Source organism: Leuciscus leuciscus (assembly GCF_965113295.1).
Source record: "Leuciscus leuciscus genome assembly, chromosome: 22".
In the NCBI taxonomy this organism is placed as follows: Eukaryota; Metazoa; Chordata; class Actinopteri; order Cypriniformes; family Leuciscidae; genus Leuciscus; species Leuciscus leuciscus.
The window spans coordinates 23673106-23698836 of record NC_138746.1 but is presented as its reverse complement, the minus strand read 5'-3'; the positions used below and the strand labels follow the sequence as shown (position 1 = coordinate 23698836).

At 40.2% G+C, this 25731-nt stretch overlaps 1 protein-coding gene across 1 annotated transcript in view; it reads right to left on the bottom strand.

Annotated features, from left to right (window-relative positions):
- The window catches only part of LOC309486908 (putative methyltransferase TARBP1), a 38208-nt gene that overhangs the window by 6392 nt on the left and 6085 nt on the right, over window positions 1-25731 (bottom strand). Inside the window, exons 9-28 of the mRNA XM_082154375.1 lie at window positions 24765-24854; window positions 24487-24649; window positions 21689-21940; window positions 21507-21604; window positions 15125-15305; window positions 14560-14653; window positions 13423-13642; window positions 11642-11830; window positions 11339-11529; window positions 8556-8627; window positions 8161-8281; window positions 7878-7988; window positions 6501-6653; window positions 6192-6278; window positions 5913-6112; window positions 4009-4090; window positions 3608-3779; window positions 3221-3400; window positions 1123-1247; window positions 554-690 (exon numbers count right to left, since the gene is read on the bottom strand). Coding sequence (XP_082010501.1) covers window positions 554-690; window positions 1123-1247; window positions 3221-3400; window positions 3608-3779; window positions 4009-4090; window positions 5913-6112; window positions 6192-6278; window positions 6501-6653; window positions 7878-7988; window positions 8161-8281; window positions 8556-8627; window positions 11339-11529; window positions 11642-11830; window positions 13423-13642; window positions 14560-14653; window positions 15125-15305; window positions 21507-21604; window positions 21689-21940; window positions 24487-24649; window positions 24765-24854 — 2918 coding nt within the window. The remainder of the gene's footprint in view (window positions 1-553; window positions 691-1122; window positions 1248-3220; window positions 3401-3607; window positions 3780-4008; window positions 4091-5912; window positions 6113-6191; window positions 6279-6500; window positions 6654-7877; window positions 7989-8160; window positions 8282-8555; window positions 8628-11338; window positions 11530-11641; window positions 11831-13422; window positions 13643-14559; window positions 14654-15124; window positions 15306-21506; window positions 21605-21688; window positions 21941-24486; window positions 24650-24764; window positions 24855-25731) is intronic.

Genomic DNA, 25731 nt, shown 5'->3' with positions numbered 1-25731 from the left:
CGGGTAAATGCTGGCCACGACCACGACCACGACCCCCCCTCCCACCCCATAAATATTTTCTCATCGGATCTGCACAAATCACGTAGGTGACCCATTTTGGTTTTAAAACGGCGAATTTCGCCGAAAGGTGAGAAGTTTTCATGCCTGCAATTTCCAGCGAAAACCATCCCGACCTGTCTAAAACAAACACTTATAGGCTTACCATAGTGAATTAGGGTAAGACAAAAAATATGTTTTGGAAGAAGGATTGAAAAAAGTTACATAATGTACGTTTAAGCTACATTTTTAAAAGACGCATCCTTTTTTATCAAAGTCATCAAATAATTATTAGGGTCACTGATCCTTAAAAATGTATAAATATATTTGCATTACATAACAAAATGTAAAAACATAAAATGTGGTTTTCAAACATTTCTGTAGCTACTCTGCTAGGACATTTGCTAATATGATTGAACATTCATATATTTTTGAGTGTGGCTGAGATGTACAAACACTATTTGGGGCCACTGCATATAGACAGCATTTGGGTGGTGAGTTGGAGGTGTTGGTTTACCCGAGTAAAAGGAGGCTTCTCTCAGGAAACGTGTAATCTTGTAAACTCTGGCTGTTGGATGTCTGCTCTACACCTATTACCCAATATCCCTCTCTCTTCTTCAGCTGCAGGTAATCTGACAACTCGGCGGGCTTCACCTGGAAAATGAAGGCAGATAACTTGAGATTTCTGAACAGCTTCATAAATCATGACAGATTCAATCAACAGAATGCTCATTTTCTACATTTCACCCCACAAAACCGAGCTTCTGATGGTTTTGTGTGGTACATATTTGGCTGATGTAATGCATGATTATGAAGAATAACATCTCTAGGCTTGTTTCAACTCACACTTAGAGGAAATATGAAAATAGAACTATTTCTTTAAAGCTGCAGTGTGTAATTTCTGCACCCCTAGTACCACAATTGTGGAAACAATTGATTTTGAAAAAAAAAAAACACACAATTTTTGCAGTTTGGATTAGTTTTGAGCAACTGATATATTTGTCAAAAAGGCTGCAAAATAAACTGAACAGAATTGATACTCTATACAAATAAAGAATCTATATCTGGCCAGAAATAAAAACACACCTCAAGCATTGGCAGCCACAACTCTGAAGACACACTGAGCGCCTGGAACTGTTTATCATTAATGTGTCGCAAACTGTCCAGAACCAGAGCTTTGGCCCCAAAGATCTCACACGTCCTGCACAGACCTGGAAAAGACACACAAACACTTGCGGTTTAGTCCTCTGATAATCTTAATAGTAACACGTCTAGATAGATAGATATTTTTATATTTCATATTTCAAATAAATGCTGTTCTCTTGACTTTTTATTCATCAAATAATCTTTAGAGGGGGGAAAAAAGCAGCACAACTGTTTTCAACATCAAATCAGAATATTAGAATGATTTATGAAGAATCATGTGACACTGAAGACTGAAGTAATGATGCTGAAAAATCAGCTTTGATCACATGAAAAAAAAAAAATCTAAAATATAGTAAAATATAATAAAATAGAATACAATTGCAATGATTTTAAATTTACAGTATTTTTGATCAAACAAATAAATGCAGTCTTGGTGAGCATAAGAGATTTCTTTCAAAAACACATAAAATAAAACATTTCACATATATTATATGATACAGACATTCATATTCATCTGTGGTTTCTTTTATCAGTCTTATTGAAGGCAACTGAGCGCTGATATTTATTCATAGAATGTGACTGAGATAAAGCATGAATGAAAACCATATGCCTATCAAACAAACAATAGTTGGCTTGTGCAGAATGTTTGAATGTGATGAATGAGCCTTTTTTGATGAGCTTGTGTTAAAACAGATTTGTTGGTTGATTCAGAAGGGAAGATGTGTGTGTTGAATGTCTCTGTTATAGTTGCAATGATGACATTCAGAAAACAACAAAGATCAAACAGAATGAAAACAGTGTGAGACACACTAGCATCTGTCACAGCAAAGACAATGAAGACCATAACAGGATGCACTCAATAATAAGGCTATGTTTCGCCAGGAATCTGGTGATATGATATGCATCACAATTTGATATATTGTGGTACTGCAAGAAAGGTGATAATATATTGCACTATTTCTTGTTGAATCAAATTTTAGGGAACACCTATATGCATAAAACTAGAGCAAAAACTCGTATTTCATTTTATTTAATCAAAACAGTGGGATCTGCATTTATATCTATATCACTAATCACTATTTTCTTTAGGTATATATTAGTTCTGGGCAATGATTAATCACGATTAATCCAGGGTTGCTGCACACTTTTTAGAGTCCAATTTAGGGCTAAGACCTTTTTAAGACCTGAAGAAATCAAAATTAATACCGTACATTAGGGGCGAAATTTCAATATAGTTTTGTTGATAATAATTAGATGATATTTTACTGATTGTATTTTTGTACTGGTACCATGGCTGGTTTAGGCCTGTTGTTGACAGCAGACTCACAAAGAAATTCATATTTTTCATATTCTATGCAGTGGTCAGTTCAAAGAAGTGACAGAAATTAACATTTTTATTAAGGGGCGATATTTGCCACCTTAAATTGATTTCCAGGAGCATTTTCACCTATGGACATTTTTTTCTAAAAGATAATATGTATGCGAATTAGATAGTTTTAATTTGGAAAGCATTTAGATATGTTTAAGTCAAAGTGTCATCTAAAATTTATATAAATAACAAATTTTTCTTAAATATATACATGCATATGTGTGTATTTACAAAATAATTATACACAGTATACACACAAAAATTATGTAAACACAGACTTATTTTGGATGCGATCAATCGCGATTAATCGTTGCCCAGCACTAGTGTATATATATGTGTGTATATATATATATATATATATATATATATATATATATATATATATATATATAAATATATTACAGACAGAAACAGAAAGTGCATAGTCCAATCCATGACTACATGACACTGTTTTATATTCAATACTGTAAAGCTGCTTGTTTTAAAGCAATCTATTGTATAAAGTGCTATATTAAATATGCCTTCACTGGAGTGCTGAATTGCTGAGCTCGTTCAAACATCCACATCGATATGATCAGATGTTTTCTAGGCTTTAGCCATCATAAACAATTTTATTGATCCCTTCTCCTATATAATATTACTATCATTCATTTTGTCTATTTGTCTTACCGCCCAGATTGGTGGGCTTGTCGATGAGCGATGCGACCACCAGGAGGTTGCTGGTGAGTTTGCCCAGGCGTGCTGCCCTCTGCTGGGCCATGAGCTCAGGCTCCTGCTCCTGGACGCTCATCTTCCACGGGGTGATTTTCTTCTGAACTTCTGCCCAGCGCTCGTCCTGCTCCAAAACACCTATCAGACATATAACATGTGTGCTTGTAATGTAATGATTTCAGTCTTCTTCTAACAAATTAGCTGGTGCTGTAAAACACTGAACATTAGAGCTGACAAGACCGTATCCCTCACACTGATTGAAACCAGGGAAATAGCTGAAGATTCTCATGGTTTTTATAAGTGTGGTGAGGTTCCTGCTCTCTGCTGCCCTCATGTGGTGATTACCTTTGTCCTGCTGGATCCAGTCACCAGGCTGGAGTTCACAGAGATCCCTCACACGGTTCTTCAAAGGCAGGGCGGCGCACATCGGGAAGACAACAAAACTCTCAAATTTCCACAGTGGAAGCCACTCATCTTCTGACAACTCTGAGAGACTGGGAAAGGTCTGGAATATTGTCTGGAGAAGCAGAGAACGTGATGCTGATGGATTATGACAGGTCAGAACAAATGACATTATACACAGACAATAGGAAAAAAAGGTGTGTGTGTGTGTAAAGGAATAGAATATACAGTTTGTGCAGTATAAAAATCATTACACCTATGGAGAGTCCCCACAAAGATAGCAAAACCGTGTGTGTGTGTGTGTGTGTGTGTGTGTGTGTGTGTGTGAGAGAGAGAGATCTCACCTCAACACTGTAATCCCTGATTGGGTGGAAAGCACTGAAGAAGAAATGCTCCTGGATTCTAGACCAATTTTTCATTGCATTTCTGTGGAGAAAAAAAAAAAAAAAAAAGTTTTACAAGTCTCTGGTATCTCCAGGTTTCTTCTGAGAATCTAAGAAAAACCAGTCCCAAAATTTGTCGCTATAATTTAGGATCGCATTCACAGGTCTATTAAACCCTGTAAAGCAGATATGGAGTTCATATTAAAGGGATACTCCACCGAAAAATGAAAATTCTGTCATCATATATACTCACCCTCATGTTGTTTCAAAACTGTATGAATTTCTTTCTTCTGCTGAACAGAAAGGAAGATATTTAGAAGAATGTAGGTAACCAGACAGTTTTAGATACCATTGACTTCCATAGTAGGAAAAAAAAATACTATGGAAGTCAATGGTATCTAAAACTGTCTGGTTACTGACATTCTTCTAAATATCTTCCTTTCTGTTCAGCAGAAGAAAGAAATTCATACAGGTTTGAAACAACATGAGAGTGAGTATATGATGACAGAATTTTCATTTTTCGGTGGAGTATCCCTTTAAAGGAGGAAAAAACACTAGTTTTATTCAGAGGCCCAAACTGAGCAAAAAAATATGTAATTTGGTGCACTTGCTGATAAAAAATTCTGATAGACTTAAAGGTCCTCTAAGCGATGTCACGCGTTTTTTAGGCTAAAACATTTTTTGTCACATACAGCAAACATCTCCTCACTATCCGCTAGCTGCCTGTCCCCTGAACACACTGTAAAAAAAACACGGTCTCTGTAGACAGCCCAGGCTCCACAAACGGCAAGAAAAACAAACTGGCCCAGCCTGGACCACGAAACATAACAAACAGTGTTCCAGCCAATAACTGACTAGAATGATTTGGGGGTGGGGGTTTGGGGGTTAGTTCGCATGCACGTGTGGGGAGTGGAGGAGAGAGAAGCATGTAGAGGGAAGTTAGCTAGAGAAGAGATGTCCTAGACAACGACAACGACTAACGTTACAAATGTATATTCTTGAGAATTTTGATATGACCGACACACGACCAAAGAGACGACTTTCCGATGAACAAATAACAAAGAAGAGGGAAAAGGAACAGTGAAGTCCTGAATTTACATCGGAAAAGCATTCAAAAGGTGGCGAGAACTCCGCCGGCAGAAGGGCTTCCAATCCGACATTCAGGTGGCTCTGTTTTTGCTGGACAGGTGGGTAAATCCAGTTTGTTTTTTCTAAATGGTTCATGACTGTTTCAGGGAGCACGGAAGGGGGGGGGGGGGGGGGGGGGGGGGGGGGGGGTCAAGCTAGCCTCTGTTTTGTTTGACAATACTTCACCCAACATCGTTTAGAGCACCTTTAATGTAAATGAATGAGATCTGTATCACAGTATAGCAGACTACTTACATAAAATGGTTATAAATATCTGTTGTCACTCTGTATCTCCCAATAATATGCGTTAGAATTTTCTGATCAAAGCTCTGTAGTTTTTATTGTGGGGGGAAAACATATGATGACTGACAAATATACGTTCATTGAAAGCCTGAAGGTCACAATTTAATATGATCTTTCTAAAAAAAATTATGTATGGATAATCAATTAAACCTAAATAGCTTCAGTCCAATAAGTGTTCATCTTGAAATATTAAAGTTCTTAAATTTACTAAACAAAAATCAGTAAAGATTTCCGATTTACCACGGCCTGAAGGGGGACATTTTTACAGTTCTATTAAAAGGCCTTTTGCTTGCTAAAAAAGCATAAACTATCAATTAGACATCAGAAGGCATTTTTCAAAGTTGATCATGTCGACAATTTAGAGGCCTTAGAAATTCCCGAATCAAATAAGATGAAGTGCGCTTTACAGGGTTAATGAGTGAATCTTTTCTCACCCAGTGTTCTGCATGGCTTCAGCCTGCTGTAAACAGGCCTGGACCACCGTGGTCAGCCCACCCAGGTTTTCCTCCAGGGCACGGGCGTCCTCCAGCTCCCACACCCTCTTAAGGGCGAGCAGGGCATAGAGACGAACGCTGAAGTTATGACTGAAACACCACTGCAGGCTCACCTCCACCGCTCTACGCCACTGCACCTCCTGAGAGAAAACACAAATAAATGTTGATTTCTTCCTGTTCGCAGAGGAAGAAATTAGATTAAAATGATAAAAACTGCACCTTATCTTGCAGTTTCGGGAAGAGGACGTTCAGGTGCACGAGGACAGAGAAAAAAGTGCAAATGCTTGTTCTTGTCTTCTCATGCTCCTGCAAAACAAATTATTTACCAGTAAATAGACATATCTACATAACTCAAGCTGCTGTGTGTAACATTTTAGGTGTTAAAATACTTCCTCCTGTCCGAGTTTAATCTAGTTCTTTTTTTCTACCGCAGAACTTGGAATGAGAAGCATTCAAGCCTGGTTTTGTTGCGTATGTGTTGCACCTGTTTGTAGATTGAGGTTTGTGAGTTAATAAGTTCAGACTCACCAGACTGAAACAGTTCCACAGGTTCTGGATGCGAGACGGGTTCAGATGGAGGATCAGGATCAGGGTCCATTCGATCAGGTACTTGACGGATGCTTGGTTACTGCAGAACCCGGCCTCACACACGTGACTCAACACACAGTCCGACACAAACTCCTGTGGCAGATAACAAAGTACACTATTAAAGTGACTATATAAGTCTTACCTGCTAGAAAAACATAACTAATTTTCATATGGAAAAACTGAATTAAATTTTTTTTACAAACACACACATATAATTTTTTTACATTTCTTCTACACACACACATATATATATATATACATATATGTACACATATATATACATACATATATATGTATGTGTGTGTGTGTGTGTGTGTGTGTGTGTGTGTGTGTGTGTGTGTGTGTGTGTGTGTGTGTGTGTAAATAGAAAATGGTTTGATTTTTTAAAAAAAGGTTTAATAATTTATATAAAATAAATTGCATTATATATATATATATATAATATATATATATATACATACATACATACATATACACACACATATACATTATATATATATATATATATATATACACACACACACACACATACACATGATCTATACATCATATATATCTATACATTAAAAAATCTAATTCAAATATATATATTGCAATTTAGATTGCATCTCATGTTTGTAAAAAAAAAAAGAAAAAGAAAAAAAGAAGATTACAAACAAAACAAAAATAGCAAGATTGTTTTATTTAGTATAGACTGCATTAGTGCCCGCCCACTCTTTCAGCAGCGCTGGTTCCGGAAGAATTTTTTTCATTCATTTTTCCCATAGGGATTTAAAAAAAAGTTTTTGATAAAGTATTATAAGCCATGAACCAAGCCAATCAGCCATGAGGTGAATCATAACTTTACAAACTTCGATTTGATGCAAAAAAATAAAAACTTTCGGTACAAGACTGTGTATTTTATGGCTTTACGGCTGAGAACTACAATCCAGTAAGGCTGTCTTTAATTGTTTATAAGTTATTGTTAAAAATCAGTTTCCCTATGGAGAAAATGAATAGAAAAAGTATTTCCGGAACCCAACTGTTGCACTCTATTACAAATAACAGCCTTTATATATATATATATATATATATATATATATATATATATATATAAGTCGTCATTATAGAATATTTAATTAATTCATATTTTTTCTTCATTGTGCCCGTCTAACTATGTAGGCCTGTTATACATCCACTAGATTTAATCGAGTAATGTTTAGTAGAAATGACTGAATGTTAATATTACTTTGTGAGGTTGTTATCAAATTGGTATCGGCCAAAATCCTTGAAATCCAAGTGTATTAATATGCATGTGCGTGTGTGTAGAGATCTAACCAGTCTGAGTTTATGCAGTAGCAGCAGCAGCGTCTGCCACACACGGTTCTTCACTCTGTGCTGGATGGAGTTGCTATAGTAACGTACTTTGGATTTTGAAATCTCGGCATCCTGAGGGAAGGAAAAGAGAAACAGGAGGGAACTTTAATCATAAACACATGCAATAACCATGAGAAGAACAGAACAGAATCAAACACACACTCATTGTTTTCAGGAAGTGCTTTCTTTAAGAATTGAACACCCAATTTCCAGTAAGAGCTGTAGTTAAGAACTGAACACAAACCTTCCTCAGTAATCGTTGCACGAGCTCTTCCATCAGACGCTGGTGGAGACGATTAGATGGATTCAAGCGGCAGAGAAAAGCCAAAGCACACACTCGAGGAAACTGATCGTCTCTGTTATCACTGGAAATGAGATTCAGAATAATAAATGTAAATCAGCATCAAAGTATTTGACATGCTACTGTATGAGGAAAAGTACAATGAATATATTTAATTCAAGTAGTTTTGAACCACAGTCTATTTATAAAAGTCATGCTTAGTCAATGATGCCAACCTCTAAAATGTGCATACCACAACATTTCTTCACAATTATGGAATGCTTTACTGAAACATTACTCACTAGTGTATCAAAAGTGACAACTATCTTACATTACAAACAGCTAGTGTTGTGGTTTACCTGCTGACAGCTGTGTTTGCTGCACAAGTATCACCAAATTGCTCAACATAGCTTTGAACCTCCTGAACAAGCCTGAAAGCAAGAGAATAAAGGAAAATAAATGAATAAAATAATAATAGTGTGTGTATATATATATATATATATATATTTATTGATTTATTTATGCACATATGCGTATGTATTAGAGCAGTCAAATAGATTAATATAAAATATTATATAAAAAGATATGGGTATTATAAAAAGACAAATACTACGGCTGCATGATATCGAAAGAAAATGCGATATTCGATACGATAATGCTTAAAGTGTGTAAAATTAATTTAAATGATCTTTAAAATATATTCAAAATGGTATAACCTACATACGTGTTTCACATTCTTTTTGTGACAAGAAAACATCCCAACAACTTCTGAAAGTGAACATCAGTGTTTTACTGTAGCATAAGTATAAGTGTTATTTTAACATCAGTGTAAACTACGGGGTTTAGGGTTTCAGGTTATCCTACATTAGGTTTATTTAACAGCAGAAACTGAATAATCAAATTTAAAAATAAAACACGGCTTAGTTTTCACTCTATGAATTAAATATCGGCTATATAGTATACTGATTCTTATTAAAGCTACAAAAGTTATGCAGCAAAGAGCAGTGAGTGATTTTTGGTCTATTGCTCATGACCCCAGTTATTGCAAGCCGTTGCGATATGCATATACATTTGCGATATTTCGATATATTGTGCAACTTTTGTAACTTACATACTTTGTTACTATATATATATATATATATATATATATATATATATATATATATATATATATATATATATATATATATATATATATATATATAGGGGTGGAACGGTACACAGAAGTCACGGTTCGGTTCATACCTCGGTTCAGACATCACGGTTGGGTACGAGCTCGGTACAATGGAGGGAAAAGCAAAACAAAAATGCAGAAGGCTTGTGCATGTCTCAGGCTGTACCACCAAAGGAAAATAAATTACTTAAGCCTTGTATTTTTTAAATAAGTTTTATTAATAAAGTAAAGGCATAGAACCAGTTTATTTGTAGTGCACTGACAATAGTTTTATATAATTAGTTTATTAATTAAATTAATAAAAAGACAAAAAGACCTTGAGATATGTTTGGTAATGGTACCTGAATGAATTGAAAATGTATTTGCTTTTTAATTAACAGTAACTTAAACACTTTGCAGTTTGAATGATGTCCTGTATAAAAAAAATGACGGAGTATGTTTTCATTTTCCACTGTTCGATCGCGCCCACACCTCACACACACACACACACACACGCGCGCGCGCGCACACAAATATAAGTAAACACTTTGCGACTTTTCGAACGCGCCCGCGCCTCTCTCTCTCTCTCTCTCTCTCTCAGCGTTGCACATCGCTGCCTGCTTCAGAGTAAGCACCGAAACGTGACACCCGGCCGTACCGTTTCGGTTCAATACGAAAACATGCATGTACCGTTCCACCCCTAAAAGCTACTGATACATACGACAAACCAGAAAGAATTAAACAATTTATCACTGATATGGAATAAGAAAATAGCATGATTACAAAGTCTAACATCAGCCTTTTTTGAACTGTCATTATGAAATGTATTATAATTTACAATAGATCGAATTAATATGAAATAATGTTATTTTCTAAATACTGTATGCGCTAAACAATGATGTACATAAAAAAAAAAAAACCTGATTTATTTGTAATCCAATTCCCTGACATTCCCCGCTTCTGATTTGCAGACAGACTGAGGGGGCGGGGCATTACGTAAACAACGACAAACGAAATGGCCAATCATTTCGGCAAGAACGCGAGTATTTTGCATATATCTCAGAATGCTTGTCACAACAGTAGTAAACCTTCTTAAAATGAACGTTTTTATTATTATTTTTATGTGCTCAAGATTTCTCATAAACAGTTCTATAACCAACTTGTTTTTTAACTTACAGCTCTTATCCTTAACTTTACCTACCGTCATGCACATTGATAGCCAGTATCCGAACTATAAATACAGGGTGTCCTCACAGTAAAATTATGTTGTCTAGGAATAAAAAACACCAGACAGAATGACTATATTGGAACGACACATTTATGAGCGTTTCAATTTTTGTTTTATGCACTTACATTTCTACATTTTTTCAATTATTTAAAATATCTTTATCAACTGTCATAAAACGGATTTACTGCTAAATAAATTCAATGAAATTAGGAGGGATCAACTGATCATCTAATTGTTTGATTGATTTAAGACAAATATTGTACACTGACGATCAAAACGTCTCGATCGCCCCCGGTGACTGGTCCTAGTAAATGTCATAAGCCCCGCCTCCCCGTGTTATTCTCCCCCGTGAGACCAACTAAACAATTCAATTACACTTCAAATATCTTTTTTCCAAAGGTGGTTTCTGTCATTTACTGTAGTTTTTTTTATCACGCTGATGTAAGTTCAAGTGTCTGTTTTTTAAATAAGCTTGTTTTTAGTTAATTACGCGATGCTATAAAAACGGTGATGTAACGTCATGATTGACAGCTGTGATTGACAGGTTCTATAAGTAGTCACTGATGCACCAACAGACTTTTTATATATATATATATATATAAAAAGTCTGTTGGTGCGTATATATATATATATATATATACATATACACAGTATATATAGAGTTGTTAGTATTTTTTCAAAATATTTATTCTGTATTTATTTAAATATTAATATAAACATTTTACTATTTGAATATCTTTCTTAATGTTGTTCAAATTGACCTTTGGTCTCTTCTGAACACTGGGCCGTACACACAGGCCTCAGTCAGGATGTTGAGGTGTAAGAGAGCCGTACTGAACACAGCGTCTGACTGGACACCCTCTGCTGGAAGCCACGTCTCACAACAATGCTGGATCAGAACATTAAACACCCCTGATCGGACCTGAGCCAACTCCATGAGCTCACTCAAAATCTGTCAAAAACCAGAAAGCTTTTATTATATACACTAGCTATATATATTTTTGATCAAAATATGTTGTGGATGTAAAGGGAGAAGGCGAAGTGCTTGTAGATCTTTCCCTGACCTGTTGTATGCAGGCCGTGATGCTGGGGTTCTGTTCCTCTGTGAGCTGCAGAAGCCCATGGTCAAAAGCTAAGCGCACGAATCCCTGCAGTGTGGACCAGAAGTCATGAGGGTTTGTGCTCAGAGCCTGAACCACCTTCCATGATGCACATACGGCCTCGACGCACAGAGATTCTTCACACTGCACCATCTGCTGGTGAAAATACACCCATGAACTAAACACGCATCACAACAACATAACCTGTCCGTAAAAAGGCACAGAAAAATAATATACACACATATATTCTTTTTTTTACCAACAGAAAATCATATTTCTACAATTGTAAAATTCCCTGAAATTCCTGGTGTTGTTATAATGTTACTGACACTTGTTTGGCACAAGAAACCTCAACTAAGATTATCAGTTGACTTTAAGGAAGACTACTTAGATAACAGTGGAATATGTATTTGTTGCCCTTTAAATCTGAAATGATAATTGTAACGTACTCTAAAGTACACCGAGGAGTTCATCTGTTTTGTGTTTCAGATTCCAATGGACGAACAGCTTGTCATTTTTCATCACAGAAGTTGACGGCCCGGTTCACGTTGCAAATCACCTTTTACCGTACCCGTTTAAATACCCGTATCTCCTCTGTCCCGGAAGCTTTTTGCTAGATTTGTTTGACTGCTGCCATCTTGAACACACCTTGTTAGCGCGAATCTGTGTTTTTGTGATTACATGCTGTTGCTAGAGTTTATTATGTGTTCCTTTACAGTACTTGCCCGATGCATTCTATGTTATCATGTATATGTGGATGTAAAGTGTCCAGTTGTGTATGTTCTGTCGGTAGCACTTTAAGTCCTGTTCCAAATGTTCATACTATGTACTTATTATAGTAACTAAAATAACTGGGTAATAACTAGGTACTAACACTGAACCTACCCCTAAACCTAACCTTAAAGGGATAGGTCACCCAAAAATGAAAATTCTGCCATCATTTACTCACACTCAAGTTGTTCCAAACCTGTATGAATTTCTTTTTTAACACAAAAGAACATATTTTGAGCAATGTCGGTAACCAAACAGTTGAGGGGCCCCCCACTGACCTCCATAGTATGGGGGAAAAAATACTATGGAAGTCAATAGGGCCCATCAACTGTTTGGTTACCGACATTCTTTAAAATATGTTCTTTTGTGTTCAGCAGAAGAAAGAAATTCATAAAGGTTTGGAACAACTTGAGGGTGAGTAAATCATGACACAATTTACATTTTTGGATGAACTATCCCTGTAACCCATGTAATTACCTTACATTACCCAGTGTAGAACACTTCCTGTAAATTAAAGTGCAAGTTTCTCTCTTCTCAAGTCGTCACGTTGTGTGAAGGCTGAAGAGGAGCAAGTAGGTAAGCAAGTCGTGCAACATTCATTGTGCACCACACAGGAACGTCCCGTTGTATTAGACACACTAGGTTTAGGAGAGAGCGCCACACCCCTGTTTGTTTTGTTTATTTTAATATTTAGAATAGTTTAGTTAGGGCGTTTCACGCTGAAGACTTTTCTGTTCTACATTTTATTTAATTGTCAGTTTAGTTGATAAAACTAGTTAGATGAGTTTCATTTATTTATTTTGTTTGGTACCTCTCATGCTCGCCTTCCTATCTTAGGTTGTTATTTGTATTGTTGTTATTTGTCTCTTGTAAATATAGATTTTTCACCTTTTTAACTTGGCACTGAACACAAAAATAAACCTTTTAATTTAATTCAAGAGTACAGTCTATGTCCTTCTCTTTTGCTTCCCCACCTGTGGCAGGACTGATGCCATGAAGTCCAGCACCGGGAGAACGAGATGGCCAGGCAATAATGCCAGAGCGTCCACCGCAGCCCTCAGGACCTCAGGAGCTTCAGGAGCCCGGACGGTCCCAGTAGACTTCTGCAGGAAACTCAGACACGTCCACTGATCTCCAATAAACTGGGCCACAATTCGCCCCCAGTCCTTCAGCAAGAGGCCATCTTCTGGATGACTGGAGTAAACACACATTCATAAATGAATAAGTGATAATCCTCCTCAGAAAAGAAAACTTTGATAAAAGTTCTCCTCCATATGGATGTGGAAGATTATGATAGAATTGACATTTTTGGGTGAACTTTTCATTGAAGACCCACAGCAGCCATGATATAAGTAGGTAGCTTATTTAAGATGTTTTGGTAACACTTTACAAAAAGGTCCCATTAGTTAAATCCTAGTTAGCATTACCTAACATTAACAATGAGCAACACTCTTTGTTAAGGTTAGTTAATAAAAATAACAAATCTTCATTGTTAGTTCATAATATTAGATACAACTTAATTGTAATAATGTTTTGGTAAATGTTGATATTAACTGAGGTTAATAAATGCTTATTTTTCATTGTTAGTTTATGTTAACCAATGTAGTGTGTAATGTAATGTAAAATTGGTAAGTTCACCCAAAAATGAAAATGCTGTCATTAATTGCTCACCCACATGCAGTTCTAAACCCGTAAGACTTTTGTTCATCTTCAGAACAGATCTTTTTGATGAAATCTGAGCTTTCTGTCCCTCCATGTCCCTCCAATAAAAGCCTAAATTCAATCTGTTCATCATATAAAGCGATCATGTCGCTTCAGAAAATTTGGACTAAACCGCTCAATTCATATGGATTAGTTTTATGATCTCTTTATGAACTTTTTGAAGCGTCAAAGTGTCAGTTGAGTAGCTGTCAATGGAGGGACAGAAAGCTCTCAGATTTCATTAAAAATATCTTTATTTGTGTTCTGAAGATGAATGAAAGTCTTACGCATTTGGAACGACATGAGGGCGAGTTTGGGTGCACTATCCCTTTAACTAACAAATGGAGCCTTATTACAAATGGAGCCTTATTGCAAAGGTCTACCAAAATTGTTTTAGAGCTTGAACAGACCTGACTGTCGCAGTTGTGGGCTTCAGTAATGTCTGGTTGAGATGCAAAAAACATCCAAAATTACACGGAAACAAATATATATATGGAAAATATACTGGGAAAAAAATGAACCAACACAACTGAGGTTTAGCTCAAAGAATTGGGAAAGAATCTCTGCTTTGAAAAAAAACTAAACAAGACTGTTGTGCTGCTCGACTTACTTTATGGTTCTTTTAAATACTTGAATCTAAATTAAATATTTCTGTAACGACAGTCTAACTTTATATTTGACTTAAAAGTGAAGGGAAATAGAGCATATACACAAGAGCATTTTAGGGATAATTTTAGGGTTGGAAAGATTTTTTATGTTTTTGAAAGAAGTCTCTTAAGCTCACCAAGACAAGTACAGTAAAAACAGTAATATTGTGACATATTTCAAATGTCATTTATTCCTGTGAGGTCAAAGCTGAATTTTCAGCATCATTACTCCAGTCTTCAGTGTCACATGATCCTACAGAAATTCTTATATGCTGATTTGGTGTTCAAGAAACATTTATTTTTGTTATCAATGTTGAACACATTTAACAGTTAATATGTTTGTGCTGCACCTGTTCAGAAGGTTCATTGAGGATCCTCAAGCAGTGAGTGGTGAGTTTTGGGATGTAGTTCTGCTGCAGATTTGAGCCGTACCACGAAACAGTGGAGTAAGTGAGAACCAGCTCCCTTAATACTGAGAGATAAAGTTCAGACCTCTCCACATCACATAACTAGAGAGAGAAGACAGACACAACAGTGTAAAAATCCCCTGAAAATCCAGCTAAACCGGATGGTAGTTTATTTTACATGGTTTTAGGTGGTTCAAATTGATGGTCATCAGCTAGTCTAAATGGTTGATGGAACAGGTTTCGACATGGTCGACCCGCTGATTAGTGCTGGTACACCACCTTTGATCAGCAATAAACCAGTTTTGACAACCCAGGCTTAGTTTTTCCCGGTAGGATTCTGTGTGTTACTGTGTGAAAACGTACTCGGTTACTAACGTAACCTCGGTTCTCTCTAGAAGAGGGAACGAGTACTTGCGTAAGATATCTTACGCTAGGGGAAAACCTCTTTTCCTCGAGATATTGAAGCCAAAAATTATCCTTAATTTTGCAATAATGTAAAACGCATTGCAGCAGCATGCAGACATGGGCGAGACAGCTCGCGCGCCCATTGGCTGCTCTGCGGCAACTGCACCAGCCTATCGATAGAGGCTCCTCATGACGTCAGAACCAATGAGGGCGCTTCGCGCCCATTACGTCATGTCCCGCCAAAATCGGGTGGGGCCAGGGCTATAAATACGGCCCAGAGAGGCTGGTTTGGTCAGTTTTTCATCGCTGAAGCGAATCAGAACATGACGCATGCACGGCAAGATACGCAAGTACTCGTTCCCTCTTCTAGAGAGAACCGAGGTTACGTTAGTAACCGAGTACGTTCTCTTACGAGAGGTCTCTCGTACTTGCGTAAGATATCTTACGCTAGGGGAACACAATGTAAAACGCCGTGCGTGCTTGAGACATAACACTAAAGTCCCAAGGGCAGGTGCCCGGGGCTCATACAGTGCCTAATCACAAGGGACTCACAGAGAATCCGGGAAGAGGGGCTAGAATAGCATCATTCCTGTAATATTGAGCTCTGATAAGAGCATGTTATATCAAGTGTTCCACACAGCCAGGGCGAACTCAGCCTGGACTGGTAAATATGGGGGACTTACGTACTGCCCACAGAAGTATATAGGCGATCAGTGATCGACGCTCTAGCAGTTTCAGCATCCCGAGCCGACAGCATCGGGCGGGCAATACTGAAAAATTAAACCGAGAGCAACCTAGCTTGCAAAGCGGGAACCTCAAGGTTATAAAACCTTATAAATGTAGACGGGGAGGCCCAGCCTGCCGCCATACAGATATCTTGCAAGGCAATCCCACTGGACCAAGCCCACGACGAGGCCATGCCTCTTGTGGAGTGCGCTTTGACACCTATCGGGCATTGCAGGCCCTTGGATGTGTAAGCTAGCGCTATATCATCAACTATCCACCTGGATAGACTCTGTTTTGACGCAGCTAGTCCCTTAGAACGTCAGCTGAACAAAACAGAGAGCTGCTCCGTCTGTCTGAAAACAGATGAGCGAGACACATAGGCTCTTAACGCCCTGACCGGGCAAAGGAAGCCTGCGTCCCCTTCCTCCTCAGATACCGGCAGGGCCGACAGGGAGATAACCTGTGCCCTAAACGGTGTGTTGAGGGATTTAGGAACATATCCGTGCTTTGGTTTGAGTATGACTCTCGAGTCATTCGGCCCAAACTCCATACACGTCGTGCTCGCTGAGAGCGCTTGCAAATCCCCTATGCGCTTCACTGAAGCGAGAGCCAGAAGAAACACTGTTTTGAAAGACAAGGGTTTCAGGTCTATTGACTGTATTGGCTCGAATGGGGCACCTTTCATGGCTTCCAGAACCGTGGAAAGGTCCCAAACGGGAACTGAGGGTGGTCTGGGAGGGTTCAGCCTCTTAGCTCCTCTAAGGAAGCGAATTACCAGATCGTTCCTTCCTAATGACTGGCCAAGCGGTGGTTCAGCGAACGCTGCTATGGCCGCCACATAAACTTTGAGCGTGGATGGGGTTCTGCCCTTATCCAGAAGCTCTTGTAAAAAAGGAGAGAACCTCCGGCACCCCACAGCGTGAGGGTGAAGTGCCACTCGCTGTACACCAGCTAGTGAACACAGACCATTTTGAGGAATAGAGCCGCCTCGTAGATGGAGCTCTAGCCTGCGTGATCGTGTTTAACACTCCCGCTGGGAGGTTAATGGGTACCCGTTGATGGCCCACACATGTAGGGACCAAAGCTCCGGGCGAGGATGCCAGATCGAGCCGTTCGCCTGCGAGAGGAGATCCCTCCTCACCGGTATCGGCCACGGGGCGGTACTCGTCAGCTGCATCAGGACTGGAAACCAGACTTGGTTTGTCCAAAATGGGGCGACGAGTAGCACTGGGCATCCGCTCTCCCTGATTCGCTCTAACACCTGGGGTAGGAGCGTGACAGGGGGAAACGCATAGAGCGGGCAGCAGGGCCAGCGTGAGCCAGCGCATCCCTGCTCTTGGAGAAGAATTCCTGACAATGAGCGTTCTCTTGAGACGCAAATAGGTCTATTTCCGCTCTGCCAAATGTCCTCCATAGCATTTTGACTGTCTGTGGATGTAAAGACCATTCTCCTGTCGGCAGATTGTTTCTGGACAGTCTGTCTGGTCCCACATTCAGATGGCCGGGCACATGCGCTGCCCTGAGCGAGCGCAGGTTGTGCTGAGCCCAGACCAGGAGGCGTTCCGTCAGCCTGTGAAGGATTCTGGATCTGATACCTCCTTGGTGATTTATATAAGCCACCACTGACATGTTGTCCGAACGGACCAAGACGTGGTGTCTTTTTATCTGGGGACAAAAAACGCCTCAGCGCGTTGTCGACTGCCATCATTTTCAGGCAGTTTATATGCAGAAGCTTTTCCCGTTCCGACCACTGGCCGAATAACGGTCTGCCCTCGAGCAGCGCTCCCCATCCCGAGGTTGAGGCGTCCGTAGACACCACCTTCACACTCAAGGAAGTCCCCAGGCTTACACCTGACCGGTACCAGTCGGTCACTGTCCAAGGTTTCAGAGCTGCGATGCATTTCTGATCGACCTTGAGGCGCGCGAGACCGGAGGTCCAAGCTCTGCGCGGCGCGCGCTTTCAACCAATACTGCAGCGGGCGCATGCGAAGCAGACCCAGCTGAAGCACTGAGGATGCTGAAGCCATGAGACCCAGCATCCTTTGAAACTTTTTGAGCGGGACTAAAGTGCCGTGGCGAAAAAATCTCTGTCATGCGCTGAATACTTAGTCTGCGCTGCGGCGACAGCTGTGCTGTCATAGACAGCGAGTCCAGATCTGTGCCCAGAAAATATATATTTTCTGACTGGGAGACAGTGAACTCTTTGCCCAATTGACTGTGAGACCTAAATTCTCGAGGTGATCGAGTAATATGGTCCTGTGTTCTATGAGCTCCGACTGTGATCGAGCTAGAACCAGCCAATCGTCCAAATAATTCAGCACTCGTATGCCTCGGAGCCTGAGGGGTGCGAGCGCTGCATCCATGCACATCGTGAATACGCGAGGTGCCAGGGATAGGCCGAATGGCAGGACTGTGAACTGATATGCCTGGCCCTCGAAGGCGAATCTCAAAAATCGCCTGTGACGTGACGCTATTTGTATTTGAAAATAAGCGTCTTTCAGATCTATCGACACGAACCAGTCCCCTTGGCAAATTTGCGAGAGGATTTTCTTGGTCGTGAGCATTCTGAACCGTCGTTTCAGAAGTGCTTTGTTTAGTCGTCTTAGATCTAAAATGGGTCTGAGACCCCCGTCTTTTTTTTTTTTTTTTTGGTACCAGAAAATATCTGCTGTACATGCCCCCTTCGCTCTGAGCTTGTGATAGGGGTTCTATAGCCCCTTTGCTCAGTAACTTCGCTATTTCGGCCCGAAGTAGGTGTGCTACTTCCTTTTTCACCGTAGTATCGATTCGCGCCGCTTTGCGTTGCGGGCGTCGACCGAACTGTAGCGAATAGCCTCTTTCTATAATGTCTAGCACCCACTTCGAAACCCCGGGTAGCCTTGCCCATGCGTTTGCACGAATGGCTAGGGGTTGAATGCGAAGCGCACTCTGGTCGCTCAGCGACAGAGGGGCTTCAGTGTGCTGCAACATAAGCGTCGCGCTTATGACATTTGAGGCAGGGGGCGCGCTGATAACAGCGGGCAGATTGCCCGCGCTCGACTCCTCTGCGGTGGTCAATCGAGAGGGGGAGGGCTGGGCGAGTCCCGTAAGACCTGTCATGTCTATGTTTGAATGTGGGCGTGGGATAGCGGGCACATTTACAACACTGAGAGCATTGTCTGCCTGAGCAGAGCGAATGCATGTTGGTTTCGTTTTACAGAAACCTTGAGACATGCAGAACGTAGTGTTTGTGGGCACTGGGCAGTGGGCACATTTACCACATTTAATGCGCAATCGATCTGGGTCGATTTCATGTGCGCGAGCCCTGTGTGACGGGCTGTGTTTCTGTGTAGGAATGAGCACTGGGCATTTTGTCTACACTCATAACACCATCGGCCGTGGCCGGAACACCAGAAAATACACTCTATGGGATTTATCTGGGTAGCCGTAAAGCGGCGTTTGTGTGCAGGCAAGCGGGCTGTGTCGCCGACTTGTTTACTGCAGAATACACTGGAACAGTCGCATTTACTGGAACTGAACGAGCGAGAAGTTGCCATAGAAACAGAGAGCGTCAACACGCTGGCGTTTGTTTGCAGGTGTGCGTGTATTACAATAGACTCGTCCACTGCAATATTGACATTTTCCAGAGAAACGTGTGAGAATGGAGGTAGTGACGCACGGAAACCATAGAAACGGTGCTTGGGTGCAGGCGAGCGGGTTGTACAACGCGCTCGTTGGCTGCAAAAATACACATCTGCAGTCGCCTTTTCAGGGAACTGACAGAGTGAGCACTGACAGGCAAGCGGGCTGTGTCGCCGACTTATTTACTGCAGAATACACTGGAACAGTCGCATTTACTGGAACTGAACGAGCGAGAAGTTGCCATAGAAACAGAGAGCGTCAACGTGCTGGCGTTTGTTTACAGGCGCGCGTGCATTACAACAGGCTCGCTCACTGCAGTATGACATTTCCAGTCGCCTGAACTTCAGAGGGGAATGAGAAATGTGTAAGAAATAGAATTCGGCCCGGCCGCAGCGGGACATTATCACTCTTTTCTCCTTTCGCCAGTGACGCACGGGAACCATAGAAACGGTGTTTGGGTGCAGGCGAGCGGGTTGTACAACGCGCTCGTTGGCTGCAAAATGCACATCTGCAGTCGCCTTTCAGGGAACTGACAGAGCGAAGCATTGGAGGCATAATTAATCTGCCGTTAGACCGAGATTCGAACTCCGGTCTCTCGTGTGAAAAACCAAAGATTCCGCCACTGAGCCGCAGGGGAGAACACAAAGGCTTTCAGATGCACGAGCATATAAGAGCGTCAACATGTTTTCTTCGGCGTTTGACGCGTGAATGGGGCGCAGAGGTAGCTTTCTTGTACGTAAAGAAAACTAACCCCGACCGTCCGCTTCCAGCCTCCCCTGTGAACGGCGCATTTTGCGCGGCTCGAACAGAGGGAGAGAGAAAACTAGCCCCGTGACCGTCCGCTCCTGACATCCCCTGTGAACGGCGCGTTTTGCGCGGCTCGAACAGAGGGAGAGCAGGTATCATCCTCCAAGCAGGCAAGGCAAGCGGGCGCACCGGCGAGCTTTGCGGGTTGGGGGGGGGGAAGGGGCGTCTTGAAAAAGACGCCCGGCTCTTTTAGTGCAATGAGAGTGTGTGTCGCGGCGGCGAACACACACACATACACAAAACACAGTAACAGAGAAAAGGATATGTACGCCGGAAAGCGTCAGCAGGAACGGCGACTGAAGGCGGCGAGTTGTCGACCGGCAGCTTCAGATGCAGAGTAATCCCGCTGGGTGCTTGCAATCAGACGGCGCGGCTTCCTCTCAGGATCCAGCGATGCGTGAGCCCGCTGAAGAGATGAAAAACTGACCAAACCAGCCTCTCTGGGCCGTATTTATAGCCCTGGCCCCACCCGATTTCGGCGGGACATGACGTAATGGGCGCGAAGCGCCCTCATTGGTTCTGACGTCATGAGGAGCCTCTATCGATAGGCTGGTGCAGTTGCCGCAGAGCAGCCAATGGGCGCGCGAGCTGTCTCGCCCATGTCTGCATGCTGCTGCAATGCGTTTTACATTATTGCAAAATTAAGGATAATTTTTGGCTTCAATATCTCGAGGAAAAGAGGTTTTCCCCTAGCGTAAGATATCTTACGCAAGTACGAGAGACCTCTCGTAAGAGAACACTCACCTCCCTCAGTTCCCCACTCAACCTCCTCAGCAGAAACTCCTGCACTGAATCCCCCACCGACAGCATGTGCGTCTTCAAAGCGACAGCCACAACATCTTCTACAAACATCCAAACACATCAGCTTCCATTCAGCATGTCCAAACACAGCATGTTTGTCTTCTTTTCTCAAACACAACACACACCATTCTCCTGCTCTGTATCTGAGCGTCTGCGATGCAGCCGCAGCAAGCTCAAGAGTAACTGCAGGCTCTTGTCCGTCTTGTGAAGCACCAGATAGACATTAGTGCTAAGTCTCTGTAAGACATCCAGTAGAGGCTGGAGAAGCAGTTCTAGACCAGGTTCCTCATTCCTGGTCTTCTGCAGGTCTGCTGTAAGCAGTACGGCCCGCGCCAGCAGCTTGGCCTCAGCTGGATCAGGTAGACTTCCTTTTTGATCTGCCAGAAGAGAAGAAACTATACTCACGTACAGCCTAAACTCGAATATTTTTTTTTTTACTAGTGGGTACAGGACAATATAGTTAATTTATGTAAGTGAAGATCGTAAAATAAAGTAAACTGTGACATATTATACCCAAAAACTCTTCAACCAGTGGACTACCAGTAAAATGTATAAAAATGTGGGACCAAAAATGATTCAGACACTTTGACCTGACCATGTTTTGCTTAAAGGTAGGGTAGGTAATCATTTTTCTAAAAAAAAAACATCCCAAATTTGTTTAAACTGTCTGTATATATCAATACATAATTAAAATGTAAGTACTCTGAAAAAGAAAATATAAAAATCGAGTGACTGTAGACCTTTTAATCTGCAATAAACACAGCTCATTATTTCCATTCACTCCACCCCCTCCCTTCTGAGCTCCTTCCAAAGCCACGCCCCCAAAACACATGAACGCGCGACGCCAAACGCTCAGGCTGGAACAAGACGCATTTATTACCTGAGACGAGTGGAGAGGAAGGAGCGCAGTACATACAGTGACATCATGTCAGAATCACATGTAATAAAATACCTAACTTTATCACTATGAATATAAACAAATAAGATTTCTTTTAGTACTCACTATCAAGCTAGCATATCGATAATGGTAAAGTTTCATTCGGTAACGAGCTATATTTATAAGGCAAAACTAAAAACAGGTTGCATTGATACACGTTTTTCCATTACCATCAGTTACACTGTGATGAAGATGAATTTCGTGTAAGATTCATAACATATACGGTGTTTTGCATGTAAGAGTTTCCATGATGAAAACATTGTTGACTCTAATGAAGACTAACGTACACTCCGAGTCCGGAGACAAGTACCGCATCGTCGGTTCGAGGACAGGTCCGGGGTTGAGGGCGAAGCAGAGGAGGTCGTTCAAGAGCGCGGGCAGGGTCCGAGGAAGTAGTTTTTGCCTTGTTTGCCTTCGCTGACTGCATATGCAGGTGCTTTGAGCTGAATATTTCCGGGAACGGTGACATGTGATGAGTGCACGCCGGGCAGCGCGCGCAGTGGGGCTCGGGGCGGGCACGAGACATGAAGGCATCTGATTGGTTCTTTACATTCGCACCGAATGGCAGTGATTGGTCAGAGTTTTTACTGTCCTGCAGCTGCTACAGAGGTCTGATTTTTTTCATTCCTTTTTCTAAACACATAATGTATTGACTACTATCAGGATGGAAGGACCATTTCACCCAGTATAAAAAAAAGTGTTTCTGAACAGGATTACCTACCCTACCTTTAAGTGTTTTTTCTTTAATTGCTAATGTGACCTTTTTACACCACAGACTGAACAAAATTAAGCATTGCTTGGTAATTGGTTGAGCTAAATTGGTATTATCTAATTGTGTACTTAAATTTAACAGCTGACAGCTATTAAACATAATTTATTTGTGAGACAGTCTAACAGAAGGATGACCAAAACCAGTGAAATATCAACTGATTTGATAACTCTGAGTTCTTATCACATTTTATTTCCATTTTCTAAACTATAGCGAATAAACTGTGATAATGTGAGAAATGTTGAAGGTGTCTGAATAAATTTCGGTTTGACTGTATATACAACATACTATTTTAAAGACATTGCTAAATGTGACATTACAATGGGTTTATTTATGGTTTGTTCACTGAAATGAAAAAAAGTTTATGAAAATTATGAAATTAAAAGTAATTTCAGGGCTCAGCGCTGAAAAATAATGTTTTACTGGCCCCACCACAAAAAAGTAATAAATAAATAAAATAGGCCTAGTTATAGTCTTCGTTGTTTTGGACCCATAACCTTAATAAATAAGGTTGTTACAGCAAAAACTATTAGCACAAATACAATTGAACAAAGACAAACATACAAATAAAATAAACACAGCTTTTCATATTTTTCAGGTAAGTCTAACAGTAATTTTCATGTAGAGAAAATGAATAATCAAATGTAAAATAGCACTGCATAGTCTTCATTGTATAAATTAAATATAGATTAATCCTTATTAAAGTTACAAAAGTTATTCAGTCAAGAAGAGCAATGAGTGAGAATTTCTGTGTCCTTTGTTGTTTGATTTACATTAAATAAAGACAGCAACTGGTTTATTAAGCTGCTGTCACTTTAAGAGCTGCAAGGATCCAAAATACTGTTACACCTGCGTTTTATAGGTGAACAATTTGCTCACTTAAGATATAACAGACTATGTTTACTAGGATACTCGCCAAGACCAGCATTTTTTGACGTAATTTTGTGTGAATATGTCCGATCAAGCGCAAGAAGGGCATCCACACGGAGTCTGAGAAGCGGCTTTCTGGAAGCACGCACATAAAAATTCTCACACTATTGAATTAACTCGCATTGTAGAGGGTTGGATTCCAACGATATCGGTCCTCTGTGCCGTTATCGTTATAGTTGTCATCCTTTTAGTGTGAATGAGCATAGACAGGAATGTTGTTACAGGATTGACAAAGGATGTCGATGTAGAAATGTCCTATTCGGCCAAAATGTTGTGCTGTCTCTCACCTGAGTTGGCTGGAACTGCGAGAAAGGTCTTGAGTCGCTGCTGGACGTAGCTGAATATAGAGACACTTTTACAATCTGAAGTTGCAGTGCAAAGTTCAGAAGAGCCTAAATCCCCGTCAGTCAGAAGAAAACGGCCTTCATTAGTCTGGAGCCAATTACACAGCTGTGATGGGAGCAAAGTTTGAGCTTTAGTACGTTGTGAATATTAGTTAAGATACAAATACTTTGCATTTAGTGCATGACTTATAAATTCTGGTTTAGTTAGACTTTGAGTTTACCTCCTCCCAAAGTGCTGTACCCCGACATAGACTCTCATCAGCTCGAAAATGTGCAAGGAAACCAAAAATCTCATCTAGAGACACAGTGGACTGCCAAAACAAGAAAATCATTCAGATATCTGTTCTGTTTGATCATTAAATTAACTATTAAATGACTTTGCTAAGAAATGACATTAAGGAAGTTGTGTGCATGTTTCATAACTAATGGCAATGAGCCATGTTTCAACATGTGGAGGCACAAGATGTACAGAGTTATTTAAATGTCAGTTTGCCTCACCTCAGCTATTGTATGGTAAAAGAAAGTCATGTGGGATTGGAACAAAGTGAGGGTGAGTTTATGATGAAAACAAGTCAACTATTACTAACCCTATAAAGCTTATAGTATTATATTTAATATGAGAATTTCTAAAGCCTCTAAACTGTCAACATAATCAAAACTTTACTTTTTACCAAGTAAAAAGCCTTTTAGAATAATTATAAAATGTGGTACATGTGTTTTAACTATAAACACAAACTTTATATTGTTAGTAATATTTCAAGATGAACATTTACTGGACTGAAGCAACTGATTATCCACGCATCACAGGTTATCCATGAATGCATTATTTATATACGTCACATGATAATATGTGAGTATTAAATATGATTCAACAGGCTTTTAAGAAATGTGTATCTCTCAATCATCATTATATTGCATTGCATTACATGTTTTCCCCCCTACAATGAAAACTTAAGCATAAAACTAAGCATTTAAATATAATCTTACAAAGACATTTACATAAATGCTACCAGAATTTCATCTTACATTTTGGACATATAAATAACGACATCTGTACCTAATTGCATTTTTTCTGCTCACTTTGGGCCTAAATAAAAATAAAAATTAGGTGTTTTTATTTCTCTCCTTGAGTGCGAACTACATATTCTCACTGTGTCATACTACAGGGCCATAAAATCCAGATGTACA